Source organism: Cibotium barometz, chromosome 1, assembly GCF_041138505.1.
Source record: "Cibotium barometz isolate CiBa-2024 chromosome 1, ASM4113850v1, whole genome shotgun sequence".
Lineage (NCBI taxonomy): Eukaryota > Viridiplantae > Streptophyta > Polypodiopsida > Cyatheales > Cibotiaceae > Cibotium > Cibotium barometz.
The window spans coordinates 67,828,561-67,851,103 of NC_141046.1; the positions used below are offsets into that span (position 1 = coordinate 67,828,561).

The 22,543-nt window shown below is 48.4% G+C and overlaps 1 protein-coding gene across 1 annotated transcript in view; it reads right to left on the bottom strand.

The window, feature by feature from the left end:
* Positions 1–846: 846 nt before the first annotated feature.
* Positions 847–22,543, bottom strand: part of ALG3 (asparagine-linked glycosylation 3) — a 77,247-nt gene continuing 55,550 nt past the window's right edge. Inside the window, exons 9-14 of the mRNA XM_086805693.1 lie at positions 9,049–9,165; positions 8,090–8,220; positions 7,906–7,984; positions 7,763–7,819; positions 1,388–1,597; positions 847–1,037 (exon numbers count right to left, since the gene is read on the bottom strand). Coding sequence (XP_086661819.1) covers positions 1,429–1,597; positions 7,763–7,819; positions 7,906–7,984; positions 8,090–8,220; positions 9,049–9,165 — 553 coding nt within the window. The 3' untranslated portion in view covers positions 847–1,037; positions 1,388–1,428. The remainder of the gene's footprint in view (positions 1,038–1,387; positions 1,598–7,762; positions 7,820–7,905; positions 7,985–8,089; positions 8,221–9,048; positions 9,166–22,543) is intronic.

Consider the following 22,543-nt stretch of genomic DNA (forward strand, 5'->3'; position numbering starts at 1 on the left):
TGTAATTCCTAAAAAACCATGTATACATACCTATTCTTTAGAACCTTCATGCAAGTGATATGAAGATTTTCTCAAGAGTGAGGTGCCAAGGACCTTTACGTTCTTTTACAAGAAGGAATCAAATGCTTTTGATACCAGCACATGGAAATTCGAATTTGAAGCTCTAGATGCCCACAAGAAGATATACCCTTATGTATTTGAAAAATCCCCAAGTGTTTTCATTCATGCCTTCTTGTAGGCGGTGCATGTGAAACTCTCTCTCTCTCTCTCTCTCTCTCTCTCTCTCAAGACATGTGGACATTGATGCCCTTCACACAATTCTTGAGAATGATGACCCTAGCTTGATGTTCCTTGGACCTTGGGCCATCCTGCCTGATGATGTATTCCTGAGGATGCTATTTGTATTCGTAGCTAGTAGCCTTTTCCCAGTGTTTTACTTTTCTGTTTTACTAGGATCAATGTAACACTTGGATACTTTGTAACACTTTTTTGTCTCATAGACCCTAATGGTCTTTTGAAGACGTTCATAAAAGTTTCTCACACACACACATTGGTTTCTGGAAAAGCTTTGAAGACCCTCAAACGAAATGTTTTCCCTTTTTTTAATTCCACACCGTGAATCCTTGTAGCTAGAAGAAAGGAATACTAACTAACTAATGCTCATCCAAGAGCAAAACCAAGATCATTTTCTTAAATGTGAATATGATATACTAGGTCAACACACACACACACACACACCTGCCACCTTTACAGTATATCCTTGATACTTCCAACCTAGCTTATATACTACCACCTTTCCAATACTTCCTTTATACTACCACCTTTCATTTTGAGGCCCCAATTGATACATTTACTTGGGAGACATTCTTAGAAGCTTAAAGGTTTGCTAAGGCCTGCGTTTTAGTCACAAACCCCATACTCAACAAGTGGTCTTCAAAAAGGACACTCAAATGGCTGACTTTTGGTAGGTTAAGCAACCCGCATTCCACTGCTAGCCTTTCGTGTTCCTCCTCTTCTCCATCAGTCAAAAAAAGCACCTAAATATTGTGGATAAAAATCAAAAGTTTACTCCATTTAATGATAAAAAAAGCATCTGGCTTAAACTACAAGTGCCACTTCTCAACATGTAGGCTTGTGCTGTTTAAGGGTTTTCACAGGGAACTTGCCAACTTCCCATTGAAAGATCAAAAGACGAGCAGAGAGTGCAAAAGATGAAATGCTAGAAGATGATAATATGTTTCAACATGCTCGTATGACCCCAGAGATGATCAACGTGCACGATTGAAGGCCAACATTTCTCTTACAAGTTGGAAAACTAAGAAAACAAGAATCACTGCACAAAACTTCATATTTTTCCTTGATAGCTTCTAAATTCCAAATAGCTTACCTCATACAATGGATAATGGAAAAGCCCCCCATTTTGAATGGCTAGTCCAGCTTCTCACCCCGTGGGTTTGAGTTTTTGTAAGGGGGTTCACAAGGGCCCCACCAAAGACCCAACAAAAGGGTCAAATGGCATATCAAGAGTACGAAAGATGAGATGCTATTAGATGGATATATGTTCCAACATGCTTCGATGACCCCAAAGATGATTAACCTGCACAATAATGGAAGGCCAACAATTCTCTCTTAGGAGCTGGAAAACTCAGAAAACAAGTACGTTTGCACAAAAGCTCCTAATGTTTTCAACATTAATGCCTGAGAATGCTGCATAACCAAGCACTGCCTATTGCCATGAAAGCAAGCTTGTGATCTTAAGATTCTTGAAACGTGAGAACACCCTTAATCTCAAATTTCAATCATGGTTATTCCCTCCACTTCCTTTTTGTGGTATCAGGTCACATGCATCACTCCACGTGCATCCGGACATATTGGGGCTATGCGCTAGACTATATTGAGATCACAAGGCCCAATTTGTGAGCCCTGATACGAGGAGGAAAGATGAGACGTGACTAAGAGAATCACTTTGTGGTTTCTACAGCCAAGGATGGGTATACATCACCCTGAAGCGCCAACCAACTTAAGATGTGGTTGTCCTTCTATGGCCCACTAGTCCTGCAAATGCAATGTCTCAAAACACCTGCAACTTCTGACAGAGCAAAATGCCAAGCTAGTTTTCTGTTTTTTAAGTAACCTCTCCAAATTTGATGGACTTTGACTTCACCCATTTTCGAAAGCTTTCTCAGAATTGATTGGCGTGTTCTCGAAAATCACCCATGTTTCACCGTGACAGCTTGGAGTACAGTTCACTGCTGGATTACATATTCAATTATTGATGCCTGAAGTTTGAACATGGCTGTCGGACGACTGCCTTTGGCAGGTCCATTGCTTTCATCGTGGCAAGGAACTTGCAAACCTAACCCATCTCAAAACAATACTCAAGCATACTTGATCGGCCATCTTTATGATAGGCATACACATTCTCATTGCTAGTGTTATAGATGCCATTACAAGCGAGCACACACAAAAAAGCCCATATGACATCATGTGAATGAGTTGTTAGAATGCACAGAGGAAATGAAGACAACTGCTGTAGAGAGCAAAATGCAGATGAGAGAGGGAGACAGAAGCTGTATGAACTCGCTAGCGGCTATATGCATTGGAAAATCCTGGAAATGATACAATGGAAGTGTGGGGGGCTAGAGCCAATTTATATGGCTCCAGGCTGCTCACGACCAGCAAAAATACCAGTCGGCCAGGTAAAAATCAGTCGGCCAGCACTGAGGCTCAAGTCGAGTAGCATCAGATCAGTCAGCTAGCAGAAGATACAGCCGACAGCCCTCCCACAGCTGGGAAAAATGGGAAAAAACTATGGAAAGTGAGGAAAAATGGTGGAACACCTAAATGGGTAGGCACACCCACAACAGTGGCCCTGGTGTACACTAAACAAACAGGAGATGACTGCTAACAACCCCTCTCAGCTCCTGGATGTGGAACCAACCCCAGTGAGTTGGAGTACTACCGGAGCATAGCCTGAGGTAGAGACTTCGTGAAGAGGTCCGCCGCATTGTCCTCCGTCGAACAATAAACAAGCAAGATGTCACCAGCCAAAATCTTCTCACGAACAAAGTGATATTGTATCTCAATGTGCTTGGTCCAGGCATGGAAGACTGGGTTCCGAGCAATAGCAATGCAGCTCTGGTTATCGCACTAGATGACCGTGGGCTCCTCCTATGGAAACCCAATCTCGCCAAGCAACCTCCGCAACCACACAAACTCGCAAGCAGCACCACAAGCAACTCGGTACTCTGCCTCTGTAGATGACAAGGCAATAGTTGGTTGCCTCTTGTTGCTCCATGAAACAGCTCCTCAGCCGAGGGTAAATCCATAGCCTGATGTAGATCTCCTCGTGTCTAGATCTCCTCCCCAATCTAAGTCACTCCAACCTTGGAGTTAGACTCAGTCCTTCGTTTCCCCTCCAGTGGCGTAGAAGAGTCCAAGATCCTTTCTACCTTGCAGATACCACAAGATCCGCAATCATGCGTCCCAATGAGTCTTCAAAGGCGTCTGCATGAACGAGCTCAACATCCCCACGGGAAAGCTCAAGTCCAATCTAGTGTTTAGCAACCAAATCAATGAACCAACAAGCTTCCGATACAGAGAGGCATCAACCGGCTCACAAGGATCATTCACTATGAGCTTCGTGTTCGGGTCCATCGGTGACGTGATAGACTTGCAGTTCTCCATCCCAAAGGCCTCAAGTAGCTCATGAATATACTGCTGCTGAGAGACAAAGAACGCCCTCTAGGTTTGCCAAATCTAAGAAGAAGTGGAGTAAGCTTAAGTCAATTATCTCAGACTCCTTTGATAAGACAGCCTTCGTCAATGCTATGTGCTCCACATGACCGCCAGTGAGAATGAGATCATTCACATAAAGAATAATCAACGTGACCAAACCGCGTTCCCGAAAGAGATACAAGTTAGGATCTGCAACCCATCTCTGAAATCCAATCCGTAGAAAAAAGGAATCAATCTTTTGATTCCAAGCCCTGGGAGCCTGCTTAAGACCATCCAAGGCCTTCCGCAACCTATAAACCATCCCCTTCGATCCTGGAACCTCTAAGCCTGGAAGCTGCTCAACGTACACCTCCTCCTGCAAGTCACCATTAAGGAACGCGGATTTTACATACATCTGATATATGGACCACCGCTGAGAAGAGGCAAGGGCAAGAACAGTCCGAATCGTGGTCATCCTCGCTGTCGGTACAAAGGTATCCTCATAGTCGATGCCTAGCCGCTGAGCATAAACCTTGGCCACAAGTCTAGCTTTGTGCTTGTCCACCGACCCATCAGACGTATACTTGGTCTTAAATACCCACTTGACACCAATGACTGACCGTTTTGATGGCCTCGGAACTAACTTCTAAGTTTTATTCTTCTCTATGGCATCCAATTCTACTTGCATGGCCTTCCTCCAAGTCTCCTAAGAAAGAGCTTTCTTCACGGAAGTGGCCTCTTTGTCCCGCATGATACGAGACATCAAAGGATAGTTTACCTGTATGAGCTCCGCTGAATGGCTTTTGTCGCGAACTCTATGCGATCTTTGAGGTCCGTCCTCTGTGGTCCACTCGAAGGGAAGCCCCGCAACACCTGACTCTCGAAGGGTGTCTAACAACCACCTGGGTACTCGAACAGAACGCGGAGCCTCCTGCTGCTGTTGGGGCTCATCTCTAGCCGTGGGCTCAACCTCTACAACTGACTGAGGCTATCCAACGGAACAATAGACTGGGAATCATCATCAAACTCATCTAGCTCTCCAAGAAGTGGGTGGCTCATCAACAGTGGAAGCTAGAACATGCTCATCAAAGACGACATCTCTGCTGACAACAACCTCATTCTCCTCCGGGTCATACAACCTGTATCCTTTGGAAAGAGAGTTATCTCCCACAAATACAAGCTTCTGGGACTTTGAGTCAAGCTTTCCCCTCTGCTTCTTTGGAATGTGAGCGTAGGCATCACTCCCAAAGACACGGAAATGGGAGACATCTGGTTTCCTGCCAAAATAAGCCTCAAATGGAGTCATCTTTGGTACTGAAGTCGTTGGAGATCACTTGAGGATATGGACAGCCATAGCCACAACCTCTCCCCAAAGTGAACGAGGAAGATCACGATGCTCCAACATCATCCTCGCCATCTCCACCACAATCTGGTTCTTTCGCTCAATCACTCCGTTCTCTGAAGGCAAACCTGTATTGGCCAGCTCCCGCTTGATGCCATGTTTCACACAAAACCGCACAAACACATTAGAAGAGAACTCTCCTTCTTTGTTAGCCTGAAGAGTCTTTATCTGCAATCCAGACTCTTTCTCCACCATAACATGCCACTCCTTGAAAACCAAGCAAAAGCTTGGTCCTTATCGAAAAGGAAATAAACCCATGTGAATCTGCTACAATCATCAACAAGCAGCATAAAGTACAAAGAACCTCCCAAGGATGGGATTTGCATAGGTCCACACAAGTCAATGTGCACCAACTCCAAAGTTTTTGAAGCCCACCTAAAAGCCTGCTTCGAGAAATATTCCCTGTGCTGCTTACCACGAATGCAAGAACTACAACGTCCCTGCCTGCTGCCAGGATCTGGCAAGCCATCCACCATCTGGTCCCAAAAAGCCCGCCGCAACGCATCCACATTCAAGTGGCCAAAACAGAAGTGCCACAAGTCACTGATCTGAGTGCTTGTCAAGAGTGCTGAGAGTTTGTAGATTCCGTTCTCCACTCCCCCTTCCCATACAACTTGGCCTGTTTCTCTATCCCGCAAAGCAACATAATGCTCCTCAAACTCCACAAGGAAGCCAATCTTGCAAACCTCATGCACTGAAAATAGATGAAAACCAAGTGCAAGAATGTAAAGAACACAAGAGGAATGCTTTCCCCCTTTGCCATCAGGAATAATCTCCATCTTGCTCTCACTATGAATTGGTATAATGGAATTGTCGCCAATGAAAATGCTACCTGACTACTCTTTAAGATCCTGTAAGAACTCACAGGAAGGAGTCATGTACCTGGAAGCACCACTATCAAGAATCCACTCCCGAGTATCCCTGGCGATGAAGCCAACTGCCTCCTCCCTCGAAGAAGATGAAGCATCTGTGTCCAAAATCTCCAAGTGCACAAAGGCGGGAGTCTTTGCAGCTGAAGCTAAAGAATCGCCTCTCTTCCCGGTATTCCGCTTAGGACATTTTCTCCAATAGTGGCCTTTCTCGCCACAATAGTTACGGATCCGCTCGGCCTTCAGTTTCTCACGGTCTGAATTGGACTTCTTCTCAGAAGACTTCTCCGATGAAGACTTCCCTTTGCCCTTATTGTTGTTGTTGTTACGGCCTTTCGACCGCCGCTGGCCAGTCAAGGCCTCAGAACCTCCGCTCTGTGGAGGATTCGTAAAACGCTCTTCCAAGTCCAAGACCATAGGCACAAGCTCCTCCCATGTGATGATGCTGAGCCTGCCACTGGTGATCAAAGAGGAGTAAAATGCTGAGTACTAAGAGGACAAATGAGACAACAATGTGATGGCCATGTCCTCTGAAGATATCTCCTTCCCAGCTTGAAGAATCTCCTGCTGAAGAGCCTGCAACTTGTTGATGTGCTCCCGCATCGTCAAAGACTTTGCAGTATTCATCACCCGCATCTGCACTTCCAAAGAGATCCGCTTCATGGGTGATACCCTGTTATACAAAGAAGCCAAATGCTGCCAAATCCCTGTGGCCAAGCGTCATATGTTCTATATGATTAATCACCTGTGGTTTGCAATTAAGGAAGATGAAGGAACGCACACGGACATTGACACGATCCCACAACTATGCTTGAGCCTCCCGTTCTTTCCGAGTAGAGAGTAACAACTCCCCGTCCTCCAACTCCGGCCGTGGAACACCAACCACAATGAAATCAGCCAGGTCATAAGATTCCAAGAAAAACTCCATCATTATCTTCCATATGCTGTCGTTGTTCCCGTCCAACTGTCGATCCATGTGGGGAGAGTAGGGATCTTCACGTGCTTCTCAGCCATCTCAAGCAAGTCTGCCATCTCAAGGGTTCACAAGGTCTTGTGAAGGGAGGGTGCGTGGGGAAAAAATTGAAGAAGAGGCTGCAAATAGTATGCAAGGTGGCTGTCCAATGGTGATGGCCGCCTTCTACCCGATCTCAAAGTCCCGAACAACCCAAGCAATCTCCAATTAGCACCACAAATCAGCAAACCTTCGAGGTACCACTATCTCCAAGCTTCAAGCCACCTGGGGCTCTGATACCATGTTAGAATGCATAGCGGAAATGAAGACAACTGCTGTAGAGAGAAAAACGAGAGAAAAACGCAGATGAGAGGAAGAGAGAAGCTGTATGAACTCGCTATATACACTAGAAAAACCCGGAAATGATACAATGGAAGTGTGGGGGGCCAAGGCCAATTTATATGGCCCCAGGCTGTTGGTTGGCCAGCCTATAAACAGCCGACAGCAGCATGAATGCTCATGACCAGCAAAAAGACAAGTCGGCCAGGTAAAAATCAGTCGGCCAGCACTGAGGCTCAAGTCGGGTAGCATCAGATCAGTCGGCTAGCAAAAGATACAGCCAACAGCCCTCCCACAGCTAGAAAAAATGGGAAAAAACTATGCAAAGTGAGGAAAACTGGGGGAACACCTAAAATGGGCGGGCGCACCCACAACAGAGGCCCTGGTGTGTACTATACAGACAGGAGATGACTGCTAACATGAGTTACTATATAAGCCAACAAAGAATGGGACTCTATTTCACATCAGCTTCACGAGACTCACCTTAAGTATATTGGAAGAGATGATCTCCAAAGAAGATAGGGCAAAGAGTAAAAATACCTGAAATTCAACCAGTGGGCTTCTTAGTAAGACACTTTAGGCTTGAAATGAGAACCAACTTGCAAGAGCGTGGCTTATATACTTACCAACAGTAGAATTGATAATGAAGAGAACGTGCACATAGAATACCAATGAAATTCCCCGTGAAAAGCACAGTGATAACATCTAAAACAAGATTTACAGATAACAATTAGCAATAGCCCATGTCAAAAACACGGTGGTCAATGTTCTCCGCTTACTTCATCTATACATGTAGGAAAATACAATTACGTTGGGGTTCCAAAAGCACTCGAGTGTGATCAGCTTCTTGGAAGATTTTGTTGGAAGTAGAGCTCAATAAACTGCCCAATTGCTGCAGTTTGAACCTCAATTTCAAGGCTGGAACAATTCCGTGTTCATGTCTGAAAAATAGCATCGAAAAACAGACAACATGATCACAAAACATTATTGTAAGACTATTTGGTTACTTCACCATAAAATTTCATGGATTTACATCTTAATCCCAACCTGGATCCTCTTTTTTGACACAGTAGCATGGACCCACAGACCACTTCTTAGCTGTTCCACCTTCTGATTAAAAGTGTGGCTACTATCTATGACCGCTACCCAGTACTGGAAGCTACTATCTGTTGTGAGATCAGCAGTGACAAGATCATTCTTCTTCAATTCTGTTATGTAATTTGTGTGTTCCATCTTCTGTAGAAAGATCCTCTTATATTCGGTGCTATACCACATACCGTGTTCTCTTACAAAGTAAGCACATATACTGTACACCCATGCACCAACCTAGCCTTTTCATATTTCATATATGCATACAACAGACATGTATGAGTGCATATCCACACGAGTAATCACTATGCATAACAAAGTGACTTTATTTTTGTTGATTGCTAACTCATGAAGACTCTTTCCCTTTTTTTTTCCTTGTCATGTTGCGTTTCTGTTTTTTGCAGTCTTTTAACATGTTCTAAACTTGAGTACATACTTGGTACATTTTGCACTTTACGCAGGTATATACACACATGTGCACTCCTGTGCACCTGGCATGCACATACGTGAGTATTAATAAAAGATAAAGTCTAAAAATGTGCAGGGAAGCATCACTTCCTATCAATACAGCTTGTAGATGCTCACGTATCATGATAAAAAGCCCTTGGCTCTTCTGCCTTTGTTAAACACAAACATCACAAAAAACATAGTGTTAAGGATGTGGCATACAAAATGCATACTTGCACCATTTAAACTGCGCAAAGAGGAACAGCAAGCTCAAATGGATGGCCAGCAATGTCAGAGCAAATCTCTTGGAAACAAACAATTCCTCTGGTACAAACTTGAAATTCACAGACCTGCAAGACACCGAGTCAATGACTACTTCAGAAGCAGATCTTCACACTTTAAGGGGATGTGTGATGATACATTATGTGTTTGTTGACTTGAAAAATTGTGCATGTGCGTGCGTGCGTGCGTGTGTGTGTGTGTGTGAAGTGTGGTCCAAGATTGGCAACTTACTGGTCATCAGTGTCATTATACATTACATGACATTGCAGCCAAACAGGTCTATAAATGTTTGCTTCCAGCACCCTGGATCAAGACTCATGCTGATTTGCTTTGGGGCATAACTCAGAGCTTGTAGTGGTGGAAACTAAGACTTCAAACAATATGGCGAAGTAAGTTACCTCTCAAGAAACGTCTATTTGTGGAGATGCCATGTGGGTGTGCTTCCTGTTTCCATGATACTTGCTAAACGCAATATTTCCAGTGATAGATGTTGTAGATGTGGAAGACATGCCGAAACAGTTCCACATCTTCTTTGGTTTTGTAGAATTTCTAGACAGTTCCTGCAGATACTCAATCACAACATTCAAAGGGAAACTTTTCTGGATATTTGGAGTTATTCCTCCTTGCCTGAATGGTTATGATTGCTTTGTTCATTGGATGCGATACTGGGCATTACGGACCATGTGGAAGGCTCAAACCTCTTATCATGTTCAATCAGCCCTCCCTTGATGAGTATGGGTTTTTCCGATCTAATCTCCAACAGTCTCTCTATGATTGTTGGCATCTGCAGGACATTGATGACCGACAGTTCAAGGTCTTTTTCCACTGTTTCTAGCATTCTCTATATGGATGACTTCACCTTGAAGGCCATCCATCTCATGTACATTGCTTTTTGATAATAGAGCAGTGGGTTTTTTTACTTCAAAAAAAAGTGTGTGAAGTGTGGTGTCAGTGCTCACGAACGCCTCTGCAAAGCTGCCTTCTGCCTACTGCCGCTTTTGCAGCGCCCGTCTTCGCCAGCATCTTCTCAGCTTGTGTGTGCCTGCTGTACATGCCTTTGCGCACGCGCGTGTGTACAGGCGTACTCACTCGTGTGGGTGCTCGACCTGACCTGCAGCCCCTCTGATGCGACCTCAAGCTTCTCCGTGTTCTGATGCAGCCCTTGCTTGCGACCTGCTCTCTCCTTTGCTCTGTTTTTCCTCTCTGTTTGGCACCTTCTCCTCGCCTCTTTTCTTCTCTGTACAACCCTGTGTGTGTGTGTGTGTGTGTGTGTACAGTGAACAACAGAAACACTCTTCACTGCGTGCTTCAGTATGGACTCTTCTCCGGATCAGTTGGTTTCAGACCAGAATGTAAATATCAAGTTTTATCATCATGCTGAAAAGAATGATGAGCACAGAAACAAGGTTCTCTGTATGGACTCTTCACCAGATCGGTTGGTTTCAGAACATAATGTAAATATCAAGGTTTATCATCATCCTCACAAGAATGAGCACACGAACAAGGTTCTCTGTACTGAACTTCGCAAATCTCTCCAGGAGTTATCTCCCAAGGAATGTTTTGTTCATGCTGCTTGATGACTTTGTGGACAGTAAAAAGGATTGGCGATTACCGGATCCTGATTTTTGGTTTGATATCCCTCTCGCTTCGGTGGTCTCACCACTGAAGAAGTTCTGCAGTCCTAGGCAAAATGCCTCTTGCGAATCAGGTGGCACAATGGATAAAATCAGAATTGCAAGGAAATGTAGTTGATGGTGTGTACTGGGTTGCTAGAGGATTTTATGAGGTTTTTTTTAAAGAGCCTAATCATAGAGTAGCCTTGTTGGAGAAATCGCCCCTCATGTTTGGCATTGGCTTGGTTCATGTATTGCCGTGGTTGGCGAATAAAGACTACAAAAGTGTCATTAAGCATAAATGCTCGGTGTGGGTCATAGTGAAGCATTTCCTAGAGCATGTCCGTGAACACTTGCCTATGGTGGCTGCTTCATTGGGTAAAGTAATTTGTCCTCCTCGACCTATTGAAGATGGAAATCGTTTGATTGTACATATTCATTCATTCAGTTAATATACACATGGTAGATTAGGTTGCAGCAGAAGTTAAGGAATTCGGAGTGCAAGACGATCGTGCGCTCCCTAAGCTCCCCCGCCCCCCCCCCCCCCTCTACCTTCGCTCTGCCTCCTCCCCTCTCTTCCATCGCTGCTCCTTCACCCCCCTCTTTCATCGCTGCACTCCCCTCCCCTTCTCGCTTCTGCGCCCCCTCCTTACTGCGCATTTCTGCGCCCCTTCTATCAGCTTCACTGGGCCTTTTTCACTCTCCAACCCCCCTGCCTGCCTTCCATCTTCGCTCCCCCCTCCCTTAGCGTTTTTCTGAGCCGTTTTTGTTTTTTTTTCCCTATTTTTCTTTCTTTATTTTCTTTTATTTTTTTAAAAATTTTCTTTTTTCTTTTTTCTCCAACGCCTACCCCGCCCCCCACCCTAGCCTTTGCTGCTGCAACCTTCCCTCTTCTCCACCTTCCGCCCCCCCTCCCCCCCATTTTTTTCCCGATTCCTCGTTTCCACTTCCTCGCAGGTTATTTTCACTCTTCGGGATTCTCTAATCTTGGCAAGCCGCGGCATTTTCTGGTCTTCACCCTCAAGAGGACTCCATGGCAGCCGCTCTGTCATCCCCAACCGAGGCCGCCGTTGCTTGCATATCCTTCTCCGAAGCGGATTTTCAGGTTTTCACCACGACTATTGCTACTTTAGAGGCCTCCACTCTGGTTTGCAAAATTGTTGGTAGCTGCCCCGCGGGCAGGCAACTCAAGGATCTTTTACAGGCAAGCCTCATTGGTGAGTCTGCAAAGTCACCGACATTCACCCATTGGGGCACAGATACTACCAGGTGGAGTTCGATTCGCCAGCGGCATCATACCAAGTCATGCAGCTAAGCCCCCTTGCATTGCGTACGGCACAGGCCTTCTTTGCGTGGTGACAGCATGGCTTCAATCTTGTGTCTGACCCTCGGGCTAGCGTGTTAGGCTTCCCAATGATAGTTTGCTTCCCAGGCCTCCAGAAGGAATACCTTCCTCTTCTCCCGGTAGTTGGTGGTGCCATCGAGGAGTGATGGACTCCCACCCCCCCCCCGCTACCTCTGCCCTCGCACAGGCAGCCGGGATTCCCTCCCTTCGCATCTGTGTGGCCTCACCCGATTCAGTAGCTCACTACATATCTATTGGGGCGACCCCATCCAAGAGCGCGGGAGTATTCAGGCCTTTCACGTCAATGCTTCATTTGCAGTCAGATGGGTCATTTAGCTAGAGCTTGCCGTCGACAGCAATCCAGGAGACCGCCTCTGGTGGTTCCTCCCCCCGTTTCTCGTGCTGATCCCCACGAGGGGGCAAGGAGAGAGGCAGGCCCTCTAAGCAGCGGAGCACCAGGCCCCGACTAAAGACAGCCCAGCTGCCCGCGAATGGCGGAGGGTTGGCCAGGGCCGCCAACAGACAAGCACTAGAGCCGAGCACCACCGCCGCGCACTCCAGGCTAGCAGAGCTCAAGAGGATTCAGTTTTGTTAGAGAACCGTTACGAGCATCTCTCTCAGCATTTTCTCGTTGGTGACGCGCCCTCTCCAGTCCCGGAGTGGGCCCCACCAGTAGGACGGCTGATCCCTCGTCGCGTGTTCCCGCCCCGACCCCCAGTGTTCTGAGTGGTCGGCCGGCCTCTCTAAGCCACGATGGCCCCTCCCCTCAGATTTCCTCTCCAGTGGATCCCTCACAGTAGCACCCCTCCCTAGCCTCTCCGTCCCTTTGCCCTCTCTCGCCGCCTCCCCCACCTCCCCCTCCTCCTCCCCCAGTCTCGACACCGACTTAACCCGTTGCAGTGCACTCCGCCCTACATTTACCCCCCCCCCCCCCCCCCCCCCCCCCCCCCCCCCCCCCCCCCCCCGGGGCGCCTCTCCAGAGCACTCTCGATGCCCCCCAACAGCCCCTGACCTAGAGCGGAGACGGCCGGCGGGATCAGTCCGTCGCTTGATTCACCAATTTTCCGAGCCGATAGAGATGACCATTGCTGCCTCCTCGATGAGGGCTCTCCCGCCAGAGTCCCCAGGTGGGGCCCCAAGGATCCTTACCTCTTCCTATTCGTCGCCAAGGCCATGGGTAGTTTTCTCTCCGCCCAGGAGGCTGGGCTTCAGGGATTGCGTCTTCCCATCCGCACGCAGGAGAAGCTGCTGGACTCAGAGTTTGCAGATGACATAGCAGCTTTCCTTGCAGGAGATGTGGGGAATTTATAGAGATTTGGAGAGGCGATCGAGGTTTTTTGCCGCGCATCACGAGCACAGATCAAATCGCACAAGTCGTGTGGTTTTTGGGTAGGCTCAACACTCGCCCCGACTTGGCGACTAGTTGAGGATTTCCAGTGGATCTCGAGGGGCACTCCAGTTTGATCTCTCTCCCAAGTAGCAGGTCACCCCGCTTCTTTTGAGTACTCAGAAGAAGCTTCTATATTGGAGCTCTGGGAGGCTCTCCCTCGCAGGCAAGGTGGTGGTACTTCTTGCCACCATGTGATACATCACTTTGTGCTGGACCTTTTCTTGAGCATGTGTTGGCCAGGTACAACGATTGATCCGGAACTTCTTACGGGCCGGAAGTGATGGGAGGCCAGCCAGGGCCAAGGTGGCATGGAGAGTGATTATTCAGCCACGTCGCAAAAGGGGGCTAGGCCTCATCGACCCAGCTATTCAGAGCTGCACCTTGCTAGGCAAGCTGATTGTTAGAGGCCTCCTTCCCGGTGGTGAGCCCTGGAAGGATTTCCTATTGTTGGCCCGGATTTCAGCCCACACTCCGAGTCTTGGAGGCCCTTGGCTACAAAGTACTAGATGGATCTTCACAAAGATGCGAGCCCGTGGTTTTAGCTTGGCTTTTGAGGATAGATTTGCAGCCAATTTACTTCATGCCCTCAGACAAATAGCTCCAATTGCCTCAGAGGAGCGGCTTCAACAGCCTTTGGTCTGGAACCCCCTGACCCGTTTACCCAGTGGCCACATGCTATGGGCCCGACGACATGTTTCTTGGGGCGCCTTGAGCATGGGACCAGCCAGGTCTCTTGGAGATTGATCGTCCACAGGCAATCACCCCCTCAGGTGCAGGAGAGAGGCCTGACAGGGATCTGGGGTAGAGATAGGCTCGACATCGACATCGACTCAGCTATCCCTTAGGAGTGGCTTACTCCCCCAGACCCGACCCCCACGTGTGGCTAGGAGTGTTTACCAGACATGATATCCTCGTGGCGGTCCACAGAACAGATGAGGACAATGGTTCGCTCACTTTCTCTATTGGATCCCAAGGCACACTAGAGAGATCTGAGCAACCCTTGGAGGATTTTAGTGGCTACACCTTGCAGAGGGTGAGGGTGATTGGCTTTTGGGCATGGGAATGGCATATTGATCCAGCATCGGCCAAGGTGGCCAGGGAGAGATTATGGCGGCTATGGATACGGGAGTGCTGACCTCTCACGCCCCTTCAATGGGATCCGCGAGAGTGGACTTGGCATGATCCAACGTATCGGGAGGAGACTCTGGATGCCCCCTTCTTTGCATATACTACGTGGCTAGGCCACAGGATCCAGATGCTTGAGATAGATGGCACACCAGAAGTAGCACATTAGCAGTCTCAAGGCCTCTCACAGTGTTTCCTTTCATATTTATGGAAGAGACTGTGGGACAACCTTCAGCGAAGAAAGATCACAGTCTTTCTTTGGTTGATGGCACATAGGAGTTTGGTGGTCGGTACTTGGCTAGCAGTTGGTGGTTGACCAGCGGCTTGTCCGTAGTGCGGCCACCCCCCAGGAGACTCAGACACATTGCCTTTGGGATTGTCCAAAGGCTCAGCAAATTTGGCAATGGATTCTCAACATCTTTGCTATGGACAAGGTATCGACCCAGATCATCACATGGGGCACTGTCACTTGGGCCACAGAAGCTGGATTGGTCAAGGCTGGATTGGTCAAGGCTTACGAGGAGGATGGGGGAGGGCTAGACCTTCAGATCTCTCACCATCGTATTGCAACAGTACCAGTCACAATCATACCTACAGGTGACTGGTGGCCAGGCTCATGCCAGCGATGGGAGATTTGCAATAGCGCCTGTTCATGAGTTGCTTGAGGCCTTTGGGATGGAGAACTGCAAGCCTATTACTTCGCCGATGGACCCGAACACAAAGTTAACCGTTACAGATCCTTGTGAGCCAGTTGATGCCTTGCAGTACCGGAAGTTGGTTGGTTCATTGATCTGGTTGCTGAACACCAGATTGGACTTGAGCTTCTCCGTGGGGCTGTTGAGCTCTTTTATGCAGACGCCATTGAAGTCTCATTGGGACGCAGGATTGCGGATCTTGCGGTATCTGCAGAGTACGAAGGATCTGGGACTCTTTTACACAGGAGGGAATGGAGTCAAGCTCCAAGGTTGGAGTGACTCAGATTGGGGAGGAGATCCAGACACGAGGAGATCTACTTCAGGATACTGTTTTACCCTCGGCTCAGGAGCAGTTTCTTGGAGCGGCAAGAGGCAGCCAACTATTGCCCTTTCTTCGACAGAGGCAGAGTATCGGGCTGCTTGTGGTGCTGCTTGTGAGGTTGTATGGCTGCGGAGGCTGCTAGGCGAGATTGGGTTTCCACAAAGGGAGCCCACAGTCATCCAGTGCGATAACCAGAGTTGTATAGCTATTGCTCGGAACCCGGTTTTCCATGCCCGGACAAAGCATATAGAGATACAGTATCACTTTGTACGTGAGAAGATCTTGGCTGGTGACATCTTGCTACTTTATTGTTCGACGGAGGACAATGCGGCAGACCTCTTCACGAAGTCTCTACCTCAGGCTACGCTCAGGCGGCACTCCAGCTCCCTTGGGTTGGTTTCACAGCTAGGAGCTGAGAGGGGGTGTTAGAAGTCATTTCCTGTCTATTTGTATACACCAGGGCCCTTGTTGTGGGTGTGCCCGCCCTTATGAGGTGTTTTATCATTTTTCCACACTCCCCGCATTTTTTTCCTATTTTTTCCTAGTTTTCCTAGTGGTGGGAGGGCTGCCAGATGATGCCAGGAGCACCCCAGTGCTGGCCGACTGGATGTTCATCAGTCGTGGGCTTCAGGGCTGCTGGCGGACTGGATTTCATTAGTCGTGGGCATCTGTATGCTGGCCGACTGCATTTATGTAGTCGTGGGACTTTTTCTTCAGTCGTGGGCACTCTTTCTGCTGGCCGACTGCCCTCTATGAGATGTATAGCCCCTCAGCCCCCACCACTTTCTCATTCAGTTTTTCCGGGATCTTGTGTATAGAGAAGAGTTTACACACCTATCTCTCTGTGTTTCTTGTGCTGTTTATTTTCTGTAGTCTACTTGCTCTTGTCTACCCAAGTTTGCACAAGAAAAACCCCCTCTGGGTCTGCCAGATCTCCAATCCCAAGAAGAAGTGGAGTAAGCCTAAGTCGGTCATCTCAAACTCCTTTGACAAGGCAGCCTTCGTCACTCCAATGTGCTCCACATGACCGCCGGTGAGAATGAGATCATCCACATAAAGGATGATAAGTGTGACCATGCCGCGTTCCCGAAAGAGATACAGGTTCGGATCTGCAACCGATCTCTGAAATCCAGTCCGAATAAAGAAGGAATCAATCTTCTGATTCCAAGCCCTAGGAGCCTGCTTAAGACCATACAAGGCCTTACGTAACCTGTAAACCATCCCTTCCGATCTTGGAACAATAAAGCCTGAAGGCTGCTCAACGTACACCTCCTCCTGCAGGTCACCATTAAGGAACGTAGATTTTACATCCATATGGTACACGGGCCACCTCTAAGAAGACGCAAGGGCAAGAACGGTCCAAATCGTGGTCATCCGCGCTGTCGGTGCAAAGGTATCCTCGTAGTCGATGCCTGGCCGCCGCTGAGCAAAACCTTTAGCCACAAGCCTGGCTTTGTGTTTGTCCACCGACCCATCAGACGCGTACTTGGTCTTAAAGACCCATTTGACACCAATGACTGACCGCTTCGACGGCCTCGGTACCAACTCCCAAGTGTTGTTCTTCTCGATGGCATCAAGTTCCACCTGCATGGCTTTCCTCCAAGTATCCTGTGAAAGGGCTTCCTTTACGGAAGTGGGCTCTTTGTCCCGCATGATACGAGACATCAAAGCATAGTTCACCTGAAGAAGCTCCGCCGTGTTGCTTTTATCTCGGACTCGATGTGATCTTCGAGGGCCGTCCTCTGTGGTCCACTCGGAGGGTAGCTCCGTGACACCTGACTCCCGAAGGGTGTCTAACAACCACCTAGGTACTCGAACAGATCGTGGAGCCTCCTGTGGTCGCGGGGGCTCAACTCCAGCTGCTGCGGGCTCAACCTCCTGTGATGACTGAGGTGGATCAACTGGAGTAGTAGACTGGGAATCATCATCAGACTCCTCTGGATCTCCAAGAAGTGGCGGCTCCTCGACAGTGGATGCTGGAACATGCTCGTCAAAGACCACATTAAGGCTGACAACAATCTCGTTCCTCTCTGGATCATACAACCTGTATCCCTTGGAAAGAGAGTTATACCCCACAAATACCAGCTTGCGGGACTTGCAGTCAAGCTTCCCCCTCTGCTTCTTCGGAATATGTACATACGCGTCACTCCCAAAGACACGGAAGTGCGAGACATCGGGTTTCCTGCCAAAATATGCCTCAAATGGAGTCATATGGGGTACAGAAGTCGTCGGAGAGCGGTTAATGGTATGGACAGCCGTTGCCACAGCCTCACCCCAAAGTGGACGAGGAAGATTTAACCTGAAATCCAGACTCTTTCTCCACCATCACGTGCCAATCCTTGAACCGAGCAAAAGCCTGGTCCTTCTGGGAAAGAAAGTAGACCCACGTGAATCTGGTACAAATATCAACAAGCAGCATGAAGTAGAGAGATCCTCCCAAGGATGGTATCTGCTGTGGTCCACACAAGTCAGTGTAAATCAACTCCAATGGTTTCGAAGCCCGCCTGGAAGCCTGCTTCGGAAAGGATTCCCTGTGCTGCTTACCACGCATGCAAGAACTGCAACGTCCTTGTCTATTACCAACATCTGGCAAGCCAACCACCATCTGGTCCCGGAAGGCGCGCCGCAAAGCATCCACATTTAAGTGGCCAAAACGAAAGTGCCACAAATCTCCGACCTGAGAGCCTGTCAATGAGGAGAGTGCAGAGAGCTTGTAGATGCCACTCTCCACACCGCCTTCCCCAACAACTTTGCCTGTCTCACGGTCCCTTAGAGCAACTGAATGCTCCTCAAATTTCACCCGAAAGCCAGTCTTGCATACCTCATGCACTGACAGAAGATGAAAACCCAGAGCAGGGACAAAGAACACGGGAAGCATGCTTGCCCCCCTTGCCGTCGGGAATAATCTCCATCTGGCCCTCACTATGTATCGGAATAGTGGAGTTATCGCCAATAAAGATACGACCTGACGGCCGTTTCAGATCCAGAAAGAAGTCACGGGATGGAGTCATGTGCCTGGAAGCACCACTGTCGAGAATCCATTCCCGGGTATCCTTCGCGGTGAAGCCAACTGCCTCCTCGCTCAAAGATGATGAAGCATCGGAGTCCACCATCTCTAAGTGCACAAATGCCGGAGTCTTCGCAGCTGAGGCTGAGGAATCAGCACTCTTCCCTGTCCGCTTAGGGCACTTCCTCCAGTAGTGGCCTTTCTCGCCACAATCATTACAAGATCTTTCGGCCTTCAGCTTCTCTCGTTCTGGATCAGGCTTCTTCTCAGAAGACTTCTCCGGTGAAGCCTTCCCTTTGCCCTTGTTGGTATTACGGCCTTTCGACCGTTGGCCAGTTAAGGCCTCCGAACCTCCGCCGTGAGAAGGGTTCGTGAAACGTTCCTCCTAGTCCAAGACCATTGGCACAAGCTCCTCCCAAGTAATGGTGCTGAGCCTGCCACTCGTGATCAACGAGGAATAGAAAGCAGAATACTGACCAGGCAAGTGGGAAAGTAAAGTGATGGCCATATCTTCGGATGATATCTCTTTCCCAGCTTGAAGGACTTCCTGCTGAAGGGCTTGCAGCTTGTTGATGTGTTCCCGCATCGTCGAAGACTTTGCAGGGTTCATAACCCGCATCTGCACTTCCAAGGATATCCGTTTCATGGGTGACACCCTGTTATACAAAGAAGCCAAGTGCTCCCATATGCCTCTTGCCAATGTCATGTGCTTCACATGGTTGATCACTTGTGGTGTGCAATTGAGGAAAATAAACGACCGGACCCTGGCGTTGACACGATCCCACATGTGTGCCTGTGCCTCTCGGTCCTTCCTCGTCGATAATAACTCCCCTTCCTCAGCTTCCGGCCGTGGCACCCCTATGATAATAAAATCAGCAAGGTCATATGACTCCAGAACCGACTCCATCATGACCTTCCAGATGCCGTAATTGGACCCGTCCAACTGACGATCCACTGGGAACGTGGGGAGAGTCGGAATCTTCACGTGCTTCTCGGCCATCTCTAGTAAATTTGCCATCGCGGAGAGTAACCTGAAACGGTGGGTGGGTGGGAAAAAAAAATCTGAAAATCTGCAAGTGGCTGTCCAGCACCTTTGCCCGCCTTCCTCTTGCACCTTCTCTTCCCGTTCAGCCCGAAACAGTCCACCAATCAGCAACCTGTTGCTCCCCCTCTTGCTCAGAAAACGCCCAAGATCTCCTAGAGCCTAGGGCTCTGATACCATGTCAGAATATGCAGCGGAAATGATAACCAAACTTGGGTAGACAAGAGCAAGTAGACTGCAGAAAATAAACAGCACCAGAAACACAGAGAGATAGGTGTGTAAACTCTTCTCTATACACAAGATCTCGGAAAAACTGAATGAGAAAGTGGTGGGGGCTGAGGGGCTATATATACATCTCATAGAGAGCAGTCGGCCAGCAGAAAGAGTGCCCACGACTGAAGAAAAAGTCCCACGACTGCAGTCGGCCAGCATACAGATGCCCACGACTGATGAAAACCAGTCGGCCAGCAGCCCTGAAGCCCATGACTGATGAACATCTAGTCGGCCAGCACTGTGGTGCTCCTGGCATTATCTGGCAGCCCTCCCACCACTAGGAAAACTGGGAAAAAATAGGGAAAAAATACGGGGAGTGTGGAAAAATGATAAAAACACCTCATAAGGGCGGGCACACCCACAACAAGGGCCCTGGTGTATACAAATAGACAGGAGATGACTTCTAACAGTATCTAGCCCTTTGTGGCTGTTTTTTCTTTAACTAATTGAAGGATCTTTTTCCCGGGAAAAAAAAGAAAGAACGATGGAAATTGTTTTATGATTCTCTGGGATACAACTAGGCCTCTTGTCGGTCTCTATTGGAATAAAATGTATTGATAATAGACACCTTGTGATTGGCCATCGGAACTATGAGCTTATTTGGGGCACCTTTACTAATGCATGCTTTAAACGTAAACAGTTTGGGCACATCTCCAATAAATGTCCCACTGTCATTCAAAAACCACCAACTATGGCCCAGCCTCCAGTGGCAATAGTTTCGTCTTCTACTTCTACTTCTACTGCAAATGCAAATGTCATTCCTATGCCCTATGCTATTGTGGCTAAGCAGCAAGAAAAACCAAAAGGTTCATTGCCTGTAGTTAATCACCAAGCCTCCACCAATAAGACTGTGCCATCTGGCGAGAGACTGGATACAAATCTGTCCTCAAATGCTGGGCTAAAGCCTCATGCCCGTATCTCTGTGAAAATCCATCTCATACTCAAAGGCCAACAGCCTCCTAGGATTGGGATGCGGGCTTAGATCCTAGCCAGGAGGAAGTCCTTCCCGCCAGAAGAAGACCTCAAACAATCAACTTGCCCAACGGGGCACGGCTTTGAATGGAGGGGTCAATGATGCCCAGGCTCCCTCTGCGTCTCAGCTGAATGATCACTCTCTAGGCCACTTGGCCCGGGCAGGTCTCTTGTCACTGCCATCCCACAAAAAGTTCTCCATCAAATGCAAGACCTGACCAATATAGGCTTAGGAGAAGGACTAGCAGGAGGTGATGTACCACATGGTGGCAAGAAGAACCTAGTTCGCCACCACAACCCGGCCAGCTAAGGAAAGCTTGGTGGAACTCCAGTAAAGCAGCTTCTTCCGAATGCTCAGAATAAGAGGGGCTAGTTACTGCTCCGGGGAGATGTCAATGCCAACCTGGCATCCAAGATAACGAGCTAGAGTGCCCCTTCGGACCCACTGATAAGCCTCAATTGGATGCCGAGTCGAGGCAGGCGACGAGCCAACCCAAAATCCACACGACTTGTGCCAGTTGATATGTCGTCCTACTGCACGACAGAAAATCTCAATCATCTTGGCGAATCTCTGAGGTTCCCCTCATCCCCTCCAAGGTGAACTCAGAATCGAGCAACTCTTCCTGTGCTCAGATGGGAAGACGCAGTCCCTGAAGTCCGATCTCCTAGGCAGAAAGAAAACTGCTCATGGTCTCGACAACAAATAGAAGAGATAAGGCACTATAGGGCACCCTTGCTGGACTAATTGAGAGAGCGGAAATCTATCACCTCCATCCTCCACATCGTCCCCTCCAAAAAGCCTCAATCTACTGTCATAGGCTTTCTCAAAATCAAGAAGGAGAACTATCAAATCTTGTTGTCGCATCCTAGCCGACGCGGTCGCCTCCCAGAAGGTGAAGATGTTGTCCAGAATACTCTAATCCTGAATGAAGCCCTTCTCTATACCATGAATCAAGTCGGGAAGAAAGGGCTGCAATCTCCAGCTGATGGCCTTGGCCAAGATTTTGTAGGCCGTCTCTAGGAGAGTGATGGGTCTCCATTGCCAAATCTCCAACCTCACTACCCTCGTTGGGAATCAAGTGTATCAAACCCTCAGACAACCTCTCCGGCATGGCTTCCGTGACCATCATCTCATTGAAGGCAGTCCTGAGGCCGTCTCCAAGTGTGACGAAGAAATAAGAAGACTCAAAGCCCGTCCTCTCCCAGGCATTTTCCCCAAGGTAATGCCATCATTGCCTTTGCCAGCTCCTCAGAAGTGAAGGGGGTCAGGAGGAAAATCCAAAGAGCGTGTGGGACCACCTCTCTTGTATGCTACAAACCCGCTTGTGCATCCAGCACCTGTGAGGAAATGGGGGCACCTGTGAGAAGGGTGCTGAAGAAATCTGTGGCGATGGCTCTCACATGCGTGTCGTCTATAACAATCCTGGCCTCGTAACCTACGGATACCGGCTGTGGGCCCGCAATCTCAAAGAACTCTCCAGTGACCCTATTTGCCTGCGTCCAAAAAGAGGCTTTGGCATGATATCTTTACTCCACCCGCCGCTCCTTGATGGATTTGAGCTCGTATGGGCAGCAGCCAGCTGGCTCTCAATCCATAGGCTACTTGGTTTACTCTCCTGACGCCGCTGCAGAGAAGCAAGACCCTTGCCAATGCTCCTCTGC